At 46.6% G+C, this 23,230-nt stretch overlaps 1 protein-coding gene across 9 annotated transcripts in view; it reads left to right on the top strand.

Annotated features, from left to right (window-relative positions):
- LOC126545917 (armadillo repeat-containing protein 8-like) overlaps nt 1-23,230 on the top strand; it is an 88,714-nt gene that overhangs the window by 11,224 nt on the left and 54,260 nt on the right. For all 9 annotated transcript variants that reach the window (XR_011892474.1, XR_011892478.1, XR_011892481.1 and 6 more), the window contains 5 exons: nt 1,105-1,185; nt 1,270-1,345; nt 15,674-15,764; nt 15,874-15,934; nt 21,472-21,696. Coding sequence is in view for 4 of the 9 variants with exons in the window: in XM_055061370.2 (XP_054917345.1) it covers nt 1,105-1,185; nt 1,270-1,345; nt 15,674-15,764; nt 15,874-15,934; nt 21,472-21,696 (534 nt within the window). In the remaining 5 variants the exon portion in view is untranslated. The remainder of the gene's footprint in view (nt 1-1,104; nt 1,186-1,269; nt 1,346-15,673; nt 15,765-15,873; nt 15,935-21,471; nt 21,697-23,230) is intronic.

Genomic DNA, 23,230 nt, shown 5'->3' with positions numbered 1-23,230 from the left:
AAACGGGTCCGAAAATTGTGTGCGCATCAGAATCGAGTACGACCTTAAATCTGCATTACCATATTGCCATTGGCATTTCAAAATGGCCACCTCGTGCGCGCTTCGAGCCTAGCTGCCGTAGTTTCCTCCATGTGCTGTAGTACGTGTGCTTAGGTTAGTACACTGTCCGTCTTCGCATTTTCTGCTTTTGCTCTATCAGCATGGAAGTGCCGACTGCGAAGACGCGCGACGTTGCAATTAACAGGGAAGTGATCATGTATGTGGAGATGGACGGAAATCGGGCCACATCAGTGGGGTTCGGAGTTCTTGATACTTGCGTGCGGGACTGGTGCAAACAGAATAGCTGTTCTACTCCGGCAGCTGCTACGTATGGCGCGGCCGTGTGGCCCCTATCTTGAAATCTATCTGCGATGGAGACACTAGGTGCAACGTGCTGCGTTCTCGTCGCTTCGTTCGCGTTGAAGCGAGAGGCCGCACAAAGGTCACTTCGCTCGCTCCTGCTACAGCATTTCCTCACTCCAGCATTTTGATAAAAGAGTTTCCGCAATCAATGAGTGAGATGTGTTCATGTTTGCTTGTGCGCGCATGATGCCATGCATGTTCATTTAGTTAATAAGTGGATGTTTAAAAGTTTTATACGGCCGATAAAACTACTATTCTTACTTTTCATATAGCTATCTACTAATATGCTATCGCAATCGATGCTTCGCCTTTCTGGCAAAACTGCGACGTTTTCTGTTTATCTCAACTTTAGTGTATTGGGAGTAAATCTTTGTTTTTCCAAATGAGAGGAAGTTGTATTTCTGTATGAAAGAATGAGGTGTGGTACTGTAAAGGACTTTTGTTTAGGTCATGGGAAACGGGTGCGTGTTACAATCGAGGGTGTCTTTTTTTCATTTTTTTTTGGTCACGGAAAACGGGTGCGTGCTGCAATCGAGGGCACATTAAAACAGAGTAAATATGGTATGCCATAGTGCTTGGAAGTTGAGCAGATCCAGCTATTCTTTCATAGCAATTTTTAATGTTAAAGTTTTTTTTTTCATATTCTTTTGTGTCCACAAACTTGGGACAGTGTAAACACTGGCATGCATTGTTTACTTACAGACACCAGACCATCAGAACTACCTCTGTGCACACGGTGCAGTCCCCGCCCTAACAGCATTGCTTTGTTCTCCAGTTTACAAGGTACTTTCATTTTGTGATGGGGTGGACTAGAGTGGGTTATGTCTTTTTCATTCCATGCTGTTTCATGCTTTTTCTCTTCTTTAGGTGCAACTCCCAAGTCTTCGCTGTTTGACGCACATGTGCTACCAGAACCCTAAAGTGTCCCAAGCGCTTGTTGTATGTAAGTAAGCTGCATGTCGTTTATTGGGTAGGGTTCCCTCTGCAGTCATGTCCATCCATGCTTAGCCATGCTCATTTGCGAATTCCCCAGATAATGGCATTGCCTCCATGGTTGTGGGAGGGCTCATATATTTACCGATTCACTGGACAGTTTTGACACCCATGGCCTTTCCCCTTTCTTTCACAATATCTATACAGTCTAACCCACTTATAACGATCCCAGATACAGTTAAACCTCGATGTAAGGAAGTCGGTAAAATCGGCAATTGGCTTTGTCATATCGAAATTTAGTTGTATTGAAATTTGACCTTTTATGCAAATAAGTACAGTCGCCGATCGTTGTTTCTTACATGGAAAGAGACCACAGAATTTCCTGAATTATCGGGCAATTGAAAAAAATTAAGTTTGAGAAAACAATCCATTTTTATAAATTTAGGAGTTGACAACGAATGATACGGTTTCATGCCACGTACGTCGACGATATCTTCATATGCTGGTACGAATTGAGCAAAGCCAGCCATGCTTTCATGTGCACTCTGCCATCGCTGCTGATAACGTCGCCCGCACTGCGACGACGCAGTGCGGGCGGAAAAGTGCCTGCAGCAGGGAGTGAATGCTTTGTCTGCCTCTCGTTCCAGTGGATCAACAAAACTCCAGATTACGTAACCTCCAATACTAAACGCGTAGGAAGACAGCTTACAAAGTGTCACGCCCTCTCCGCACGCCCACTCTTTGCACACATGGCAGATTACCTCTGAAGCAGGGTGTGTGGCTGCGTATGTGCTCAGCTGCGCTTACAGCCATGATAAGCCACGCCACAAATTGAGACATGGGCCAACTTATCCCCCCCACTCCACTCGCCCCCTTTGCACGAGCTTGATAGCGTTATTGCGAGCTCGCTTCCCTCCCCCTCTTTGCCTTTGCTTGTGCATAAAGGCGGCACTTGTGAAGCCATCATCTTTCTTGTCACACCTCGCACATTTTCACTCGCACCTAAAGTGCACAGTGGGCGGGGCTTGATAGGATCTTATCGCACTTGGACTTTATATTGTTACGGTGAAGGGAAGGAAGAAGTTGGATTGGACTAGAGGAAGATGAAGTCTGGCAGTTGCCTGAACGCCATTAACCTCAGTTGTAAATATACATTATTTTACACTCGTGGGCCTGCTTTCTTCCTGCAACATTTTGGTGGAAGGTGCGGGGTACAATCACGGAACTTCGCAGCGGACGTCATCTACCTGCCGCCACAATGGCAAATCAACCGACACAAGCAATAACGCCTCAACAGCCCGTGCCAACGGTCATCCTCACTCATCCGTGGGACCCAGGGACATTTTGTGGCACGGACAACGCCTACGTCGAGGACTGGCTTATGATGTACGAGCGAGTGTGCGACAACAACAGGTGGGATCCAACAATGATGCTAGCAAACGTGATATTTTATCCAAGAGGAACTGCGAAGCAATGGTACGACACACACGAAGCTGACCTAAAGAGCTGGGATGTCTGCAAAGAAAAAATGCGAGACCTGTTTGGCAGACCTGTCGGTTGTCAGCTGGCAGCAAAAAAAGAACTTGCGTGCCGCGCTCAGACGTCCACAGAATCCTATGGCATGTACATACAGGATGTGCTGGCCTTCTGTCGCAAGGCTGCTGACAACATGACCGAGGCAGACAAGATTGGTCACATACTGAAAGGTATTGCAGACGATGCCTTCAATCTCCTCATGTGTAAGGATTGTGCCACTGTGGATGCAATTGTAAAGGAGTGCCGGCGCTTAGAACAAGCGAAGGGCCACTGCGTCGCTCAAACTTTCGACCGATTACCCAATACCGCCGCAACGTCTTCTTGCGAAGACCCGCCGCGGTTCGTTCAGCCCGCAGGACCGGAAGATATCACGCGCATCGTTCGCCGTGAGCTTGAGGCCATGGCTCCGGCTTCAGTTCGTCCCGACTGTCGGGAAAGCGTGCCCGCTATCTCCCTTATACAAGCGGTCGTTCGGGAGGAAATAGAGAGTTTGGACATTCCATCTCTCTGCTCGGTCCGCCATACAAACACCTACCAGATTTCTCCGGCCGCTCGCTCCCAGACGCAAAGCTTTCCGCCACCCCGTCGCAACCCAGCTGACTTGCGCACAGCGGATAATAAACCCATCTGCTTTAATTGTTCCGGTATTGGACACATCGCCCGTCATTGCCGCAACCACTGGTCGTTGCCTCCTCGGTGGTCGTCTCCGAGTCACTACCGCCAAGTACCAGACAATCGTACTTTCTCGCCCTATACGCTGACTAGGAACATCAACGCCGACACTGCTCCACCAAGATCCAGCCGCTCCCCGTCTCCGCAAGGTCGTAGGTCCCGTTCGCCTCTCGTTCACCGCTCTTCGTCCCCTTCTGCAACCGGTCGCTTTGCTTCGAGAAACTAGGCGGTGCAGCTCCCGGAGGTGAAGCTGCAACTCCGACCCGGCCCACAAATCGTCTGTTGACCCTGCCTACATGTGGAAACCTACTGGACATTGAAGTTGATGGCGTTCCTGTTAGATCTCTGGTTGATACAGGAGTGCAGCTTTCAGTTATGAGCGCTGCTCTCCGCCGAAGGCTCAAAAAAGTTCTGACACCCGCCATACTGGGCACTGTGCGAGTCGCCGATGGGAGTACTTCACCTGTCCTTGGAATGTGCACAGCACGTGTGACCATTGGGGGCCATTATACCGTTGTTCTATTTATTGTCCTTGAACACTGTCCGCACGACCTAATTCTCAGCCTCGACTTCCTTTCGAAACACTCTGCCCAAATTGACTGCTCCGTAGGTGTTGTACAGTTGGATCTGCCGCTTCCTGCCGACGCAACAACTTGTGCTTCACACCGCTTATGTTCTGCTGAGTTTGCAAGGCTGTCTCCACAGGCGGCTACAAATGTCCTCCTGATGCCCTGTCCGTACCTGATGGCGAGTACGTCGTGTCGCCGCTTATTGACGTGGTTTTGTCGCGCAATATTGCCCTGCCGAGCAGCTTAATCCGGATCCGCGAAAACTGTACTTGCGTGCCCATACTCAATTTTGGATTTTCGTCGCATGTGATGCCACACGGTATCGCCATAGCGCATATCACTCCTTTGGAAGAATTTGAAAGTTTCTTCTTTGTTCCTGAATCCTTCCTTAGTACCAACGGACCTTTGTCACCCACTCCTCTGTACTCGACGCCTGCGGACGATGTTTCTAAGATGATCGCCCCTGACCTTCCTTCCGAGCAAACAGCAGCTCTTCGTCACCTCCTGTCATCTTATCGGGACATCTTTGATTTGGCCAGACATCTATTGTCACGCATCGCATCAACACCGGTGACGCCAATCCCATTCATAGGCGGCCATATCGTGTCTCCGCAACAGAAAGGGCCATCATACAGAAAGAGGTAGACAGGGTGATGGACAAGGACATCATTGAACCTTCCAGTAGCCTGTGGGCATCACTGGTTGTCTTAGCGAAGAAAAAAGACAGCTCGTGGCGCTTCTGCGTTGACTACTGACTACCGTCACCTCAACAGGATAACAAAGAAGGATGTTTATTCCCTGCCTCGCATTGATGACGCTCTTGACTGCCTTCACGGATCCGAATACTTTTCATCAATTGACCTCTGCTCCGGCTATTGGCAGATTAGCGCCGATGAGATGGACCGCGAGAAAACCGCCTTCGTCACACCGGACGGTCTGTACCAATTTAAAGTCGTGCCCTTTGGATTATGCAATGCGCCAGCTACATTCGAGCGCATGATGGACTCTCTCTTGCGCGGCTTGAAGTGGTCTACATGCCTCTGTTACCTCGACGATGTGATTGTGTGTTTTCGCCCAACTTTGAGAGTCATCTGCGGCGCCTCACAACCATACCCTCCGTGTTTCGCAGGGCTGGCCTTCAGCTAAACTCCTCCAAGTGCCATTTTGGTCGCCGTGAAATTAACATGCTCGGCCATCTTGTAAACGCCGCTGGAATCCAACCTGATCCACAGAAAGTTCACGCCGTATGAAATTTTCCTGTACCTTGTTCAACAAACGATGTCCGTAGTTTCTTGGGCTTATGCTCTTATTTCCTGCGTTTTGTGAAAAATTTTGCCGACATCGCTCACCCTCTCACTGACCTTCTTAAGAAAGACGTCTCTTTCTCTTGGGGACCACTGCAGGAGAAAGCGTTCTCTACCCTGATTGAGCGGCTTACAACTTCCCCAATTCTGTCACACTTTGACCCTTCTGCGCCCACTGAAGTACGAACTGATGCGAGTGGTCATGGCATCGGCGCTGTCCTCGCTCAGTGTCAACAGGGCCAAGACCATGTCATCGCTGGCCGCCTTCTTTCCACGCCCGAGCGAAATTACTCCATTACTGAGAGAGAATGTCTCGCGCTCGTATGGGCGGTCGCGAAATTTCGGCCGTACCTTTTCAGTCGGAGCTTCTGCGTCGTAACCGATCATCACGCCCTCTGCTGGCTCTCCCCTTTGAAGGACCCAACTGGACGACTTGCACGTTGGGCATTGCGTCTACGGGAATATACATTCTCTATTATGTATAAGTCAGGGCGCCTGCATAAAGATGCTGACTGCCTGTCCCGCAATCCCGTGGATCAACGGGACGATACCGATGCAGACTCGGACATCAGTGTTCTATCCCTCTCCGGCTTCCTCCATATTGGTGACGAGCAGCGCAAAGATCCTATTCTTCGAACACTTATGAAACGCCTAAGCTCCTTGCCCAATGACCCGTCCCTCCAGATGTTCACCTTGCGCGATGGAACTTTATACCGTCGTAGCGTTCGTCCTGATGGCCCGGAGCTCCTCCTAGTCATTCCCAAGCACCTTCGTCTAGCCGTGCTCCAGCAACTTCACGACGCTCCTACTGCTGGAGATCTGGGCATCACTCGTACATACGACCGCCTGCGGCGACGCTTCTTCTGGCCCGGCATTTATCACTCTGTGCGCCGTTATGTCGCTTCTTGCGACCTGTGTCAGCGCCGGAAGACGCCTGCTATGCCTCCAGCTGGTTTGCTGCAACCAATTGATATCCCTACAGAGCCCTTCTTCTGTGTGGGCTTAGACTTCCTTGGCCCCTTTCCAACTTCCATCAAAGGCAACAAATGGATTGCTGTAGCAACCGATTATGCCATGAGATATGCCATCGCACGAGCGCTACCAACCAGCTGCGCTACAGATGTCGCCGACTTCTTACTATACGACGTCATCCTGCACCACGGCGCCCCTCACCAGTTGCCGACGGATCGCGGCCGCTACTTTCTATCGAAGGTCGTCGATGATCTGCTCCGCTCCTGTTCTACAGAACACCAGATTGCTACCGCGTACCACCCTCAAACGAACGGCCTCACCGAGCGACTCAACCGCACGCTAACTGAAATGCTGGCCATGTACATTTCCGACGATCACCGCGACTGGGACGTTGCTTTACCATACATCACTTTCGCATACAACTCGTCCTGTCACGACACTGCCGGATTTTCACCATTTTACCTGTTGTATGGCTGCGACCCCACCTTGCCCTTTGACACGTTGCTACCTTCCGCAGTACAATCACCCAGCACTGGTTACGCTCGCGATGCTATTGACTTAGCCGCCCAGGCCCGAGAAGTCGCCCGTCATCGCCTCACAGTCTCGCAAGCTTCTAAAAAGCGACGCTACGACCTTCGGCACCGAGACTCCCATTTTTCACCTGGTTCCCTTGTCCTTCTCTCGACGCCTTCACGCCGTGTCGGCTTGTCAGAAAAACTACTTTCCCGTTATTCTGGTCCGTACCAGATCTTACGCCAACTGTCCGACGTGACATACGAGATCGCCCCAGTCGGTCAGCCTTCAGTGCCTCCCAACGTCACCAGCGATGTTGTTCACGTCGCCAGGCTGAAGCCCTATGTCCCCCCATTAAGTGAAGCTCTATACCTTGCACCGGGACGGAGCTACTCCGCCCGGAGGGTGATGTTACGGTGAAGGGAAGGAAGAAGTTGGATTGGACTAGAGGAAGACGAAGTCTGGCAGTTGCCTGAACGCCATTAACCTCAGTTGTAAATATACATTATTTTACACTCGTGGGCCTGCTTTCTTCCTGCAACAATATGGAACATGAAGCTGCTCCACTTTGGCAGTCGTCCTTGTCGCATGGTGTGTGATTTCAGAAGTGGGTTTGCAAGCAGCAGTTTGTGATTCAATCATTTGACCATCTGTGTCCGCGGAAGTTTCCATTTATTGTCTCGGCATTCCATTGCCGCGGCAGTGAAATTTTGTTACATTGAAATGGCGTACAAACACACCTCATTATATTGAGGTTCTAAATACATGGTGTTCTATGGACAAGAACGTACAAAAAGTTAAATACAGTGGAACCCCGTTCATACGTTTTTTACCGGACCGAGGAAAAAAAACGTAACAGCCGGGAAAACGCAACAGTGAGGAAAGCTCCGAAAATGAATGAAAAAAGTGCAGTTTCAACTATAGACAATTTATTTCCACAGAGTGTGCTTAGAACTTAAAAAAATCTAGAATGCTGGCTTGCCGTTTCTTTTGCTCGCTAGAAATCACCACACGTTTCTCAATAGCCTGGAAGGCCGCATTGCTGTCAGCGTCGCTGTGAGGTGCGACGTACCTGCGGAGGAGGTCCAGAGCCGCAACGGCTTCTCCAAAGCTAGGATTTGGCATCTCCCCGGCATCATGTGGCTCGTGCGCCTCGTCGTCACCGCGCCACGGCAATGGCAACGGACGAAGGAATATCCGCTGGAAATTTTGCCCTCTTTGGCGTAATAATGCTAACGTGCTAACGATTGTTTAGTATTGCTGCAGAGCACGCGCGTCCGAGCAGCCCGGTTGCGCGCAGCGCGGCGTGGTTTCGCGAGAAATGTAAACAAGAGAGGAGAGCTGGCCCGATAGGCGGAGCAACGCCATGAGCGACGCCAACTTCCGGCTTCCCTTTAGCTATAGCTTCACAAAGAGTGACGTCAGGGCCTCTCCTGAGTTTCCTTCCTCCGCGAGTCGACCCGTCCAACAAACCATGCGGGGACCGTAATCACAGTGATGATAGTGAGAGCATTTTTCACGAATGGCCACCTAGTGGCGGCCTCTCGAACTGGCGTGCGGCTTCTTGCAGTCAGTTCCATAGCCAAGCCCGGCCAAGCCCGGTCAAAACTCGTCAAAACTCAAAATGGCCGTTAAAGCGCGTTGCCTACTTTAGCCCAGGCGGGTTTGGGTTGCGACGCATCATGCGGGAACGTTTTCACAGCTACTACGTAACAGCGGGGTTCCTTATACATTGGATCCTATGGAAGCTATGCCGGGACCGGGTGAAAACGACGTAGCAGCCGGGAAAACGCAGCAGTGAGGAACGTAACAGCAGGGTTCTACTGTACTTGGTTATATAGAGAATTTTGTTATATTGAAGTTCGTTATATCGAGGTTTAACTGTATAAAAATTTATCAGTTATAACGACCACATTTTTCTGCATTTCCAATTTTCTAACCCTGCCTATTGAAGCTGCGTCCATGTATAACGAACATTTTCAAAAGCATTGTACCATTATAATGAACACTTCAAACTCAGTTGCAGTAAGGGCACACACGAAGTTCCAAATCACAAAATTGCGTACTGGGCGCATAGCAGCATGCCTCCTGCTCCAGTCCAACCATTATGAAGATACAAGTGCTGCACATCGATTTCGGAAGCCGTGAGGAAAGTCACTCGCTTTCAATGAAGCCAGGGTAACCGTGCTTCTAAGGCATGTCTCCAGTGTACTTCAGGGCGAGGTAGTACAGCTTACGGCGGCCGTGACTTCCAAGATAGCACTGCCGTGTGTGCCGGTGCAATCTCTGAGGCCATGACTGCGGCACTCTCGTTCTTGCGTAGTTATCCATGCGATATCTCGTGCACTACGACTTGGTGAGATTAAAAGAACTGGTGAGGCTTATACATTGCTGAATAACGGCCATGTCCTTTGCTATTGAGGTCTCCCTGATAAGAAGCAATACGGGGTAGGATTCCTAATCCATAAGGACGCAACATTGACTCCATAGCGTGCAACATTGACGAGTTCTACAGCATTAATGAAGAGGGTAGCAGTAGTCATAATCAAACTTAAGAGGTATGGAATAAAGGTAGTACAAACCTACACTCTAACATCCAGTCACGACAATGAGGAAGTAGATCAGTTTTATGAAGATGTTGAATTAGCGATGAAAAAAGTGCAAACTCGGTATACAGTAGTAATGGGTGACTTCATTGCAAAAGTGGGGGAAAAGCAGGCGGGTGAACAGGGAATTGGCAACTACGGCGTTGATTCTAGAAACACTAGAGGAGACGTGTTGGTAGAATTCGCAGAAAGGAATAAGCTGAGAATAATGAACACCTTCTTCAGGAAGCGTAGCAACAGAAAGTGGACCTGGAAAAGCCCTAATGGTGAAACAAGGAATGAAATCGATTTCATACTTTCTGCCGATACCAGCATAGTGCAGGATGTAGAAGTGATAGGCAGGGTAAAGTGCAGTGATCATAGGATAGTGAGGGCAAGGATTCACCTCAATTTGAACAGAGAAAGAGTACAATTGGTCAAGAAAGAACGGGTCAACTTAGAGGCAGTAAGGGTAAAAGCAGACAAATTTAGGCTGGTACTTGCAAACAAATATGCAGCCTTAGAGCAGCGAGATGATGATGATGATATAGAGGTAATGAATAATACCGTAACGAGGCTGGCTTCAGAGGCAGCAATTGAAGTGGAAAGCAAGGCACCAAGGCAACCAGTAGGCAAGCTGTTTCAAGTAACAAAGGACATAATAAAGAAACGGCAAAGAATGAAAGTGTCCAACTCAAGAGATAAGATAGAATTCGCGGAACTGTCAAAACTGATCAACAAAGCGAAAATAAGCGATATTAGAAATTATAACGTGAGAAAGACTGAAGAAGCCGTAAAAAATAGAGGCAGCCTGAAATCAATGAGAAGGAAACTTGGCATCGGACAAACCAAGATGTATGCACTGGAAGATAACCAGGGTAATATCATCAGCGATCTCGAAGGTATAGTAAGAGCAGCAGGAGGATTTTATACTGACCTGTACAGTACCCAGAGGAGCCACGATACCTCCATTTGAAGCAGTAATGAACAGGTTGCAGAGACTTCTATAAACAGCGATGAGGTTAGAAGGGCCTTACAAGACATGAAAACGGCGAAAAGTGGCAGGAGAAGATGGAATAACAGTCAGTTTAATCAAAGATGGAGGAGACATAATGTTTGAAAAACTGGTGGCTCTCTTTATGGAGTGTCTATCGACTTCAAGGGTCCCAGAGGACAGGGAAAATTGACACATTATACTGATCCACAAAAAGGGAGACGCTAAATAATTGAAAAAGTATCGGCCCATTAGCTTACTCCCAGTATTATATAAAATATTTACCAAAATAATCTCCAATAGAATAAGGGCAACACTGGAGTTTAGTCAACCAAAGGAACAGGCTGGCTTCAGGAAGGGATACTCTACAATGGATCACATCCATGTCGTTAATCAGGTTATCGAGAAATCCGCAGAGTACAATCAGCCTCTATATATGGGTTTCATAGATTACGAAAAGACATTTGATTCAGTAGGGATACCAGCAGTCATAGAGGCAATATGTAATCAAGGAGTACAGAACGCTTACGTAAATACTTTCGAAAATACCTACAGAGATTCCACAGATACCTTAATTCTACACAAGAAAAACAGGAGGATATATATAAAGAAAGGGTTCAGACAGGGAGACACAACCTCTCCAGTGTTATTCACTGCGTGCTTGGAAGAAGTATTCAAGCTATTAAAATGGGAAGCCTTAGGAGTAAGGATTGATGACAAATATCTCATCAACCTTCGATTTGCCAATGACATTGTTCTATTCAGCAACGATGCAGACGAGTCGCAACAAATTATTGAGGACCTTAACAGAGAGAGAGTAAGAGTGGGGCTTAAGATTAATATGCAGAAGACAAAGATAAGGATGAATAGCCGGGCAATGGCACAAGAGTTCAGGATCGACAGTCAGCCTCTAGAGTCTGTGAAGGAGTACGCTTACCTAGGTCAAGTAATCACAGGGAACCCTGATCATGAGAAGGAAATACATAGAAGAATAAAAATGGGTTGGATTGCATACGGCAAATATTGTCAGCTCCTGACTGGAAGCTTACCATTATCATTGAAAAGGAAGGTGTACAATCTGTGCATTTTACCAGTGCTGACATATAGGGCAGAGACTTGGAGACTGACAAAGAAGCTTGAGAACAAGTTAAGCACCGCGCAAAGAGTGCAGGAATGAACATTGCTAGGCATAACGTTGAGAGACAGAAAGAGCAGGTTTGGATTAGAGAGATAGACAGTATACTAATTGACATCAAGAGAAAAAAAATGGAGCTGGGCGGGTCATGTAATGTGGCTGTTAGATAACCGTTGGACCATTAGGGTTAAAGAATGGGTACCAAGAGAAGGGAAATGCAGTCGAGGATGGCAGAAGACTAGGTAGAGCGATGAAATTAGGAAATTCGCGGGTGCTAGTTGGAATCGGTTGGCGCAGGACACTAAGGAGAGGCCTTCGTCTTGCAGTGGACATAAAACAGGCTGATGATGATGATGAGCTGCTCATGTATTGCTACCTTATTGTTGCTATTGATATTCACATGGCCCGAGTTGGTGGGAACGCAACACGGCGCGCTGCTGACATGGAAAATGGCAGTCAAGCATTGCTACGCAGTTACCTTGAAATCACGGTTTGTTGACGCTTCGTTTTTGTTGTGTGTGATAATGGTTCACGATGGCATTTCACCTTTCGAACTTAATACTTTTTCAGCTGAAGCGACTTAGAAAAGGTATCTTTGCGGATCACAGCGCTCACGTGCATAATGCTGCAGCCATAACAGTAGGGCCTTCGCATAATGCTGGCATGCCGCAATAGTTTCTGCTTCCAGCCAACTAGAATGCTTCGCTCTTGTATGGAGAATCCATTCGGGTCCTGCTGATAGTAAAATATATCACTAGCTATTGAAGAAATAATTGCTGTGGCTGCACTTGTACTATTGAAATGGCAAGTAATCGGAACCGGCTGGGCGTCATTTTGAAAGAGCTACGACGCCCCATTTTGTTCTTTAGATAATATTTTTATTGGAAACTTGCAGCTAGATGCGGGAAAGTGCCAGGAACAAAGGAAGAAACTAAAAATGGGATTTTCGGACCAGAGTGGTCCAATAATAAGTGCCAATTCTAGCTTCACTACCTTTAATATTTACAGGTTTTGTATTGAAAGTTCAGATATAACAAACAACTGATACAATGACCACTTTTCATGGAACTATCGAGTTCATTATAAACAGGTTCGGCGGTATTAACAGGAAATTTTATACATGCTTCCCTGGGCTGCTTTCACTTGCGGTTGAGTAAAGCAAAGCTTTGTTAGAAATATGGTGTGCTCATCATGTTTAGTGACAGTAGCTGTTTTGTTTAATTCAAAATGAGCCAAAAATAAATGGCAGGTAAGCATGATGAAGCATAATCAAGAGATGTACCGTCTTTTTCGGTGTATAACTCGCTGTTCTTTTCTGAAATTTTCGTCGGTACATCTTTTATGCTGGTGCGACTTATCTATGGAATGAATCCGGTTCGTGGCGGCCGTGCATGGTCCGCGCTCGAAAAGGTGCCTCTGTGCTTCGCGATGTTCGCGCACTTTAAGAGACACAGCTCTCTGGTCTAAATGAATCCGAAGCCCACTGCTTCGGTGTCCCTCATAGCCCATATGTCGCTTCAGGATGTTAAACCAAACAATTTTCCGCTTTTCCTAGTCACAAATATGACAATGATCACGTGCCACTACCACGCGCCACCTTCTGCCACGCACAGTATCTACATGTCATAAGAAATTGAAAGTAACAGCAAATTGGCTTGCAAAAATGAAATGCCATGACACGTTCATTGCACTAATCCTTGCGGAGTGCTTCACATGTGTAGCATCTGTCGTGTCATTTTTCTCGCTAGCCATGACGCCACCTGCAAGGCGAAAAGTTGCGATGCGAAATTCAAGCTGCGTGCAATTGCATTTGCACAAGAACATGGAAACCAGGCTGCAGGAAGGCAGTTTGAGCTTAGTGAGAAAATTATATGCGACTGGCGCAATGCCACCAGCATGCTCCAGACAATGAAACCGACTAAGAAAGCCAACCGTGGCAAGAAAGCTACTTGCAGGAGTTCGAGGATCGTCTGCGTGCGGGGGTACTCGAGCAATGACCCGAAGGCAGGGGGCTGTCTACAGTGCAGCTACATCTCAAGCCGAAGACCTTTGGAACAGAGATGAATACTGTTGGATTTACGAGCGATCCGTCGTGGTGTTTTCGCTTTATGCGGCGTAATAAGTTGGTGATGCGAGCACGAACAACGATGTTCCAGAATCCCTGACGACCTTTATGAACAACTGGAAAACTTCAGTGCATTTGTCAAAGAAGTTCTGACCAAGGACATATACGCACATTACGCGAGCCACATCGTAAACATGGACGAAGTTCCGCTTATGTTTGATATTCCCCTTGAGAGGAGCGTCGCCGAGAAAGTTCCCCTTTCTAAGAAAAAACTATAACGGAGAGGACAACTGGCCATGAAAAATCGCACTTCACTGTTGTTCTCCCCTACTGCATGGATGGTACGAAGCTGCCTCCCCTGTTAATTTTCAAGCGGAAGACTCTACCAAAAGACTGCTTTCCTCCCGCTATGGTGGTACAGGCCAGTGCCAAAGGATGGATCGATGAACATATGATGAGTCTGTGGCTCGACCAATGTTTTTTGCGTCGACCTGACGGGTTTTTTCACGTTAAGAAGGGAATGCTTGTGATGGACGCTATGCGGGCGCACATCACGGATTCCATAAAGAAGATTAGTGCGGAGAACTGTGTCCGAGTGGTGATACCAGGCGGCATGATGAAGATGCTGCAGCCGCTGGACATTTCTGTGAACCGCAGTTAGAAAGCAAAGCTGCGACGCTTCCGGGAGTCGTGGATGTCCGAGGGTGACCACAATTTTACAAATACACAGGACGCATGAGACGTGCGATGTTTGGAGAGGTGACCAAATGGGTCTCCGACACTTGGAACTCCATTTCTACAAAAACAGTTGTAGCTGAGTTCTCAAAGACCGGACTGATCCCGTTTGCGAGTGGTGACGATGTTGGCGAAGAAAACATCAGCGAGTTTGAGGACGACAGTGAGGTGCCGGCGGAACTCCCACTTGAAGTTGTTGAATTATTTGTTAGCGACTCGGAGTAAGAAGGCTTTGATGGTTTTGCCTAAACGCCATATGTAAGTACATGCCATCTGTGTGTATCAATAAACCATTTTTGAAAAATTAGTTCTGTCTAGACACCGGTGCATCTTATACACCGGTGCGACTTATATATGTTTTTTTTTTTTTTCGGAAATACTGCCATTTTGAGGGGGGTGCGACTTATACTAAGGTGCGACTTAAAGACCGGAAAATACGGTAATTGCCAGTAAGACAGTGGTGCCTTCTGGTGGCCATGAATGATACCACGGCACTGATTGCAAAGCTCAGTGCGACGGTGGGTGGATTACAGGTACTACTTCATACTAGCACAATGGCACCGTTTCTAGTGCAGTAGTGACTACAAAGAGGAGGGGAAAGTCACAAGTCATGGTGGGTTCAATAATTGTTTGCTGATTGTTCCAATTATACATGCTGTATTCTGAAAGCTTTTGTTGGATATTTGTGAAGGGGTACCGTTGAATGCCAGGCATGTGTTTCTTGGAACCTGCTTCAAGGCCCTTCAGCCTATTCTCATCTTGCGGGTGTGTCGTTGTCATTCAACCCCTTATTTGGCTTCGGCAGGCTTACTTTTGTACTTTGATATTGTATCTAATAAATATTTTTATTCCCATGTCACAAGACAGCAATGAAAGATCCCTTTAATCCCTTTGAACAATCCCTTTAATTTACATTAGTCTTATCATCCGTCATGTTGAGTGGTTGATCTGGGCACTGCCATCCAAGCAAATTATCAAAGGGTGAAAAGAACGGAAAATGAATGGTTACAAAATATGGGCCCCTATTCATTATTCAGCAAGAGTTTACCTACCCGGACAAATAAAAATTGTAGTTAAGCTGTCCCACTGCTAGTTTGATTACATTTGTTGGTAGCATGTCTGTTGGAAAAATGTTTGAGTAGGATGCTGTGATACACTATTACTTTCACAGCTTTATGCTTTGTATAATAAGCTTCAACACAGCGCATGTATGCTTATTTTGTTTCTACATATTACATGCCTGTGCATGTCGTTACAGCAAGCTATGGCGGCAGGACTGTTCCTGACATCTTGGTGACCCTGATGGCCAGAGACAAGCCCACAGAAATGCAACTTGCAGCAGCAAAATGGTTAGTTGGATGTTTATTGGTTTTTTTTTTCGTTACTTTTGTTGAAACATGCCACATGGAGATGCATATGCACTGTGCTAAAAGTTCCAATTTCTTTCTTGCTCCTCAGTATGACCTTTCTGAGCAGAGCAGGGGCAGTACACTCTGAAGACCCTCGGATTGTGTTCAAGGTATGCATTTTTACTTCGGTGCTTAAGTTGGTAGGCCACAAAAAAATTTTTTTTTTGAGTTGGAAGCCATGATTTTAACAGGACTTAAACGACTTTTTCTTCCTGAATAAGTATGTCTTATTTAGCTTATTCAACTATGAAAGTGCAGGAAAGGGTTCATTTTATTTATTGGCAGTTAATTTTTGTCATAAAATGCGGTAGAAGTGCTGGTCGTGCCAGCAGTGATAAGTAACTAATGAATTGCTGAATTGAGTAAAGTGAAATAGGATAAATGCAGTGTGATAAATATTAAAAAAGTAATGTTCAGAAAGCTAAGCAAAGTGAGAAAAAAATCATGAGCCATTCAACTCTGTGAAGATGGTTGATCAGTGAAGCTGTGTAGCACACCACAAAGAGGTGACGCAGAATTTTGAACAAAGGTACAAACACATTTTCTTAATTGGTGGTTATCGTGAGGAAAGGTACGCACACACATTCATTTTGATACATCTATGTTCATGTTATACATTCGTTCTTTTACATTCGTGTTTTCATTTCGCAATATAAAGATTCTGAGACCGAAATCGCTGCACTGACTGGTAGTGGGCCAGTGCTGTCGGCGCCTTCGCAGAGGGACGGGCAGTATTGGAATGCTGGCATGATGAGCGGCATCAGAGCCAGCTGTGGAAGAAGACGACGAAGGCACGAGCAGTATATTGAGGCAAAGAATTTGAGACAGAATCACTGCATGCGGGTGCCTCCCCGCATGCAGTGAGTAGCCGGCGCGTAGCCATGGCGAGTAGCCATGGCTACGCGCCCATTGCTGGCGAGTAGCCATGGACGATGTAATCTCGCCTAATGACCTTAAAAATCATTTTGTGCTTTTGTGCTGTAGGAAAAAGTTCACTGGGGAGTTAAAGGAGGCATCTGTCGCTGCACAGGTTATCGGTGCAGGCTCCGAGCTAGGGAAAGTATTAAGGAGCGTGCTAAGCGCGTGGCAAAGCATCGCAACCTATAGGAAAGTCTAGGTGACGTCGAGCAAAGGGGGGAAAGGAGAAACGAGGCAAAGTGTCGCAGAGGAGGAAGGTAAGCGCAGGTGTTCTGAGTTGACCTCCTCTGGCAGTTGCTACAAGTTTCGTTTGCAGTACAGACATACTGGGTTCGTCTTGTCATAACATCGTCCTTGCACGCCAAACGCTGCATGTGCAAGTGAAAGTGCGACGGTGAGCTGACGATGGCGGCTCAATCTCACATGCGCAAAAGAAGAGGAGGGGGGTGGAGCGTGCTGTGTTCCGTCACACGCATGGCACCGGGGAGGTGAGGGAGAGGGGTGTGTTACTTCGGCCGTGTGTGGTCACACAGGCTTTATCTTGAACACAATATGCGTTTGGAGCACAGTCTAGGTGGCCTGATGGCTCGTAGCTTTGCATGCGCTGTGTTCTCGCCGCTCAGTTTGTGTTGAAGCGGTAGACGGAGCGAAGGTAACTTCGCCCGCTGCTGCTGCTGCTGCTGCGATTCTTCACGCCGGCGTTTTGACAGCGAGCGTCTAGGGGTCATCGAGCGTGATCTGTTCATGTTTGCCTGTGTGTGCTGACACCATGCTTGTTAACTTAGTTAGTAGGCGAATGTTTACAAGGGGGCATTCTATAGCCAGCAGCTGCTGCATATGTCGCGGCCTTGTGAGCCGTGTTTTGAATACGATCTGCGATGTGGACAGTCTAGGCACACTGAGGGCTGATAGCTTCGTATGCGCTATAGCACCCATGCGCTTGCACGTGACCCGATTTTGCGAAGTGAAACATGACTGTTTTTGTTTCCTCCTCTTGTTTTCGCCTCTGTCCACGGGTGATGCGTGCCGCAGGCCTCCAGTAGGGTGCCTTGGTGCACACGCCCCCGGGAGTGCCATATTGAGGCGCCCTAGCCTCCAGGATCAATAGTGGTGGCGATCACTCAAAATGTTCATCTTCACTGAAGAGCATGTCTGATGCGGTTCATCTTAAGAGGATTTCTTTTGCATTTAGGGTATGGAAAACCAAAGAAACGTTCCCATGTTGTTCGTTATATGCGAGAATTCGCCTTAACCAAGCTCGTCTTAACGAGAGTTCACTGTAGTTCTGATTTTCAGTTTCGCAATACGAAGGCATGGGTTGAAAAACTTGCTGCAACTCCCAAACTAATGATGATATTTACATTAGTAAGATTTTGATGAGGGCTAGTTGATTCACAGCGCTTGTCTGTGGTATTTGTTTCCTTGTGTCCTCGTCTTTTTCGCGCTGTTTCACCTCAGTTCTTAGGGATGATAGGGAGACAATTTTTTTACGTGTTGCTCAATTTTTGGCCATACATAAAATGCAAAAAACAAAAATCATTGTTGGGGAAAAGAAAGTTGACTTTTGAATGTGGCCTACCACCTTAATTGGTTGTTAACCTTTTGAGAGAAGTTATTTGCCAAATGCAGCCTCCCAGGGTTGAATTGTTTTATTGCACATTTAACAGGGTGTCTACGAACCGGGAAAACCGGGAATTCTCAGGGATTTTTAATAGTCTGGAAATACTCGGAAAACTTAAGGAATTCGGGCTTCTATCAGGGAAAATTATCTATAATTTTATTGAAAAGGAACAAAAGTTGCTTTAATGCTGGCTTGATTAACAGAGTGGAATCGGAACAAATCGTCGCTGGCGCCATGTCGTCTGCTGGAGGAGGTGCCAGTGTACAGTCAACGGCCGATTTTCAGGATACCCAATTTTTGGGACATGCCCGATAATACGGCTTTGCGGCACCACCATGTGCCCTATAGAGTAAATGCATAAGAACTTACGAAGTTTTGGATGCAAGAACCCTTCACCGTCTGATTTTCTTGACTTTTTCGCAGGTCTCATGCGGCATTAATCAAAGCCAGCACCGCCACCATTTTGATTATCTTGCCGTCTCAAACCGGCGCTCTCGCACGCAGATCCCCTGGCAGCTGTAGCCACCGCTGCGTCAACCCTAGGCCTAGCTACTTCGACGTTTGCTACTGTTAGCAATTCGGTACTGTTAGCAATTCGCTGCTGTTAGCAATGGCGCCGACTCAGCCTTTGTAACCCTCGCCAATGGCTTCAAAGCTCGGAAAAAGCACGTGTTAAATTATGCTTGTTTTCTAAAGTAGCTTCGCTTCAATACAGCAGTATTACGAGGTGAAGTATATGCGAAGTATTACAGTGAAGCTTAACAAGTGTGAGAAGGGGCAATTGTCATGGGACCCAGTATGTATTCCTTAATTATGCACGCGTGCACCTCCCATATCCTGTCCCAGTACAAGCATCAATATGCCTAATAAGTGTACTAGCAGGCCTTCAGAGCTTTTTCGGATGTGCCTGTGGCTATTTGAGCCTTTAAAAGCAGTAAAAGACATGCATTCATTTTTTTCGAACTGCCCGATTTTTCTGACGTTTTTGAGACTCCTAGGGAGTCCGAAAAAGCGGATGTTGACTGTACAACTTACCAAGAGGATGCTTCAAATGGTCTGTGGGGCAAATACATGGCGGAAGGAGGAGGAGAACAGAAAGGACCGACACACTGAGGAATGAACTAGAAAGGAAGTGTGGTGCCACTTCTTTGAAGGAGCTTGAGCTCTAAAAGCAAAGTGTTGGCTGATGCTGAGATGCAGATGTCCCCCATCTAAACCAAAATAAACTCATCAAAGCAGTGGAACGCAACACCGAGGTGTTGTGTGAGGGCTGACAGTATGTCAGGACAGTTGAGGTTGACTTTCCAGCTGCTGAGAGAGAATCTTGTGACAAAGTTTGGGCCTGTTGTTAGAAATAGCTCATATTCGAAAATATTTGCTTCTGTATGCTCTGTATGCATATTTCTTTTAAAAAGATATTTGATTTGCTGTTAAGACCAGAAAGCAGTGGGAGACCGCGTTGCTCAGCTGTGCACCGGAAGACCAACTCGAGGCAATCCAGCAGGCCGAAGATGCCGCCAGGGCCCAAGGGCTCGAGGCCGTCATTTAGGTAGAGGCCTAGGTCTCAAATCTGCTGTGCACAAATAAAGTTTATTCCTCCTCCTCCTTTGCTGTGTATTTTACTAACCCCTCTCTTCTGTTTTATTTTTTAAGGGAATAAACACTACTCCTTACTATTCAAACTGGATTGAGTCATTTAAAAAATTTTTTAGCATGCTTACTAGAGAGTGACAGCATCGGGTGACATTGTGTCAGCCCGTCTTGACATAAAACAAAGTTCTGTGTCACTTGCAGAATATTGCAAAGGCACTCAGGGAAAACCTGGAAAACTCAGGGAATTTAGAAATGTCATCTTAGTAGACACCCTGTTTAAAATCTTCAGACAGGCCTATTTCAAAAAAAAATTACCTCAATTGTTTTAGGGACCATGAAGTAACAAAAATATATTTTCTATAGGTAAATGTGCAGTGTTTATTTATGAATACAAATGGACTTGCATAATTAGTTATAATAAGAATAGGCATGATTCGTTTAATGGCTCATTCACACCAGCGGCTTAAAAACCAACTGCAATGAAATTTTTGACTGCGTAAAAAGCCTAGTTTCAGATAACAGATAAAACTGGATATGTTCCAGCAACACTAGCATGCCGGCATTGAGAGACGCCACTCATGCCGAACGTGCGACTGAAACGAACGCCGACTCCTGGCATTGTGCGCAATGATCGTGCTCACGCTTCTCCGCAGGCGGGCGACAGCGTGCATGCACAAGCAAACATCACGTGCACCAGCACTGAGGTGAAGCCCTTGTTCAGGGCCAGGAGCAGCGTAAGGACGCATGAACGTAGCTACGGAGCAACCTTACGCTGAGGAAGCACCAAGGAACCCTTCACCGAGGGCCCCTCAGTAAGGAAGCTTTCAGAGTGACATAAGGTGGCCTAACAGCATTGAACGCTTCCTTACTGAGGTAAGGAAGATTTCATTTTTTGATCTTGAAGGCGACCCATCCTCGCACCAGCGAGTGTGACTGGCCATTTGCCATCTACTTACAATTGCATCGCAATGTAAAATAAGTATTAGCATATATAGATCTCCTGTTCCTGTGAATCTGATTGGTTCAGCAGTTTTGCGACTGCGGTCAGAGGACTGAAAAAATTTAGCAGCCAGTGACTGGGCTAAAATGGTTGCTTTTCGAGAAAAGCCATTTGCGGCCATTCAACTAGGTCGCACGACCGCTGTCAGTCGTTGGTGTGGATGAACCTTAAGCAGAACTTGGCAATGCAAATGTCGAGCTCAGTGTGCACAGAAAACTCCGTCCGAAAGGCAAAATTTTGATCCTTGTATGTTTTTTTTTTTTCTCGTAGCCCTAATGCATAAGTTGATACTCTTATGTCGACTTATCGTTATAACTGACATATTGTTACATATGGTATCATTATAAATGGACTGCACTGTAACACTATAAAACTGAAATTGCAACAAATGTTTGAAAGCAAACCATTACATCAGTTTTAGGCTTTTACAGACTGCACAGCTGCTGGTGGAGCATTATGTGCACTCTCCTTCAGTTGTGCAAGTGTACAATCTTGATTGTGGTGCATCTACGCAGGCTTTGCCTACACTGGTGCGCATGTGCAAGAAGGAACGTACTCCAGAGGAAAGGGCGCATGGAGCTGAGACGCTTGCTTACCTGGCTGAAGTTGATACTGAGTTACAGCGGATTGCCAGCATCAGTGACCACCTCATCCCCACGCTGGCTGAGCTGCTCAAGTACCAGCCGCCTTCTGCTGTTGTCTTGTACAAAGGGCCTGTGCCAGCAGTGACAATGAAAAAGGTAGTGCTTGCGATCTTGGCAACTTAGTAGCATGATGGAAATTAAACACACAGTAGAAAAATAAATTTGATTCCTGTCATACTACTTTATTCAGAACATGAACAGTCATACAGTAATACCTAATCCATACGTTTTGGTAAGAAATGTTAGAAGCATACCAACCCGGAAGACATACGATTTCACTAGAAAATGTGGTAGGCTTGACTGTAGTTGACATCTACGTAGTGAAGCTTGGGGTGAATTGTTGCAGCACAAGACGGCCCATGCATGCCAAGCTGCTGGGGCCCGAGCAGCCTGGCACGCATGTTGTTGTTTTTGCTGCTTCGGCAAGCTTATGTTGGCGCCTCTACAATTCGGCCAGAGTCAGCAGCTTCACGGTGGAGAATTTTGGTGGCAAGTTCTGATGTGCCCAATCAGTGAGAGTCGTTGTGATACGAGACGCTGACATGCCTTGAGCTGGTGGGATTCGAGCAACCAGAGACGCATGTTGTTGTTTTCCTATTGCATAGTGTTTTAAGATGGCTACGGGAAACTGAAACAAAATTGAGCTGGCGGGTGATGGCAGAATACAATGCTGCCAGAGCGAAACACAGTGCTTGCTTCGAGTAGCCTGTAGCAGGGAATGGTGGCGCATTTGGGTTATTGCTTATTGAAAAAAAAGTAATATGCTTTCAGCGGCACTATGTCACATGTGCAGTGAAACAGGTGAAGATGCTTATTGCAACAGGGTTAACAAGAATAGCTGTGAATGTGACGTGGCAGCGACCTGCAGGATTTGCTGGTACTGGGAGAGGAAACTGAGTGCATGCTTGCATTTCCACATATGTGCAGGGAAGCTTCCTTGGTGGGTGCCTACTGCTCTTTCTCGTGCGTGCCTTGCACCTTTTCTTGTTTACAGAGGATCTAGTGGCTGCAAAACACATCATATGATCATGGTTTGGCGAAGTTCTGAGTACTGAACTTTGGTGCCGAGAGATTGCATTCTGGGAATCTATTAATTGGTAAAAAAGAAGTGCAACTCTGTTGGGTCATTTTTTTGTGTTCTTAGTCACGAATGCTGGCACTGGGAAATTGTACGGAACAGGATTGTATCAATGAGGTTCTACTGTATTGGGTGTTTCAGCAATGACTGTTTCTAATGGGTTCTTTCCAAAAATTGGGAAATTGGCTTTTTGTACAGCTGGGTGCCACGACGGTAACATTGGTCATAGCAGTTAAGTATTAAAGGGACATTGAAGAGAAACACTAAATTAGTTTCAAAATAAGTATTCTTGAAGAACTACATTTGTTGTTTTCGCCGTAATGGGTTGATCATTAGAGAGAAAATTAAAGTCAGTTTCATCTTCGAATTTCACACCATTAAGGACAGTACATCAGTGTGACGTCATGGATTGCAAGGTATTGTTTTGCATTTTGGTAGTTTGGTGTTTGGCTCTCTTAGAATACAGTACAATGTAGTTGAACCCCTCTACAGTCAAACCCAAACCTGAAGGGGATCACAATAAGGTTTGATATGCAGTGGACTCTTTAAACG

Source organism: Dermacentor andersoni, chromosome 1 (assembly GCF_023375885.2).
Source record: "Dermacentor andersoni chromosome 1, qqDerAnde1_hic_scaffold, whole genome shotgun sequence".
Classification (NCBI taxonomy): Eukaryota; Metazoa; Arthropoda; class Arachnida; order Ixodida; family Ixodidae; genus Dermacentor; species Dermacentor andersoni.
Note: the sequence above shows the minus strand (reverse complement) of the source record. Positions and strands in the feature narration are given on the sequence as shown.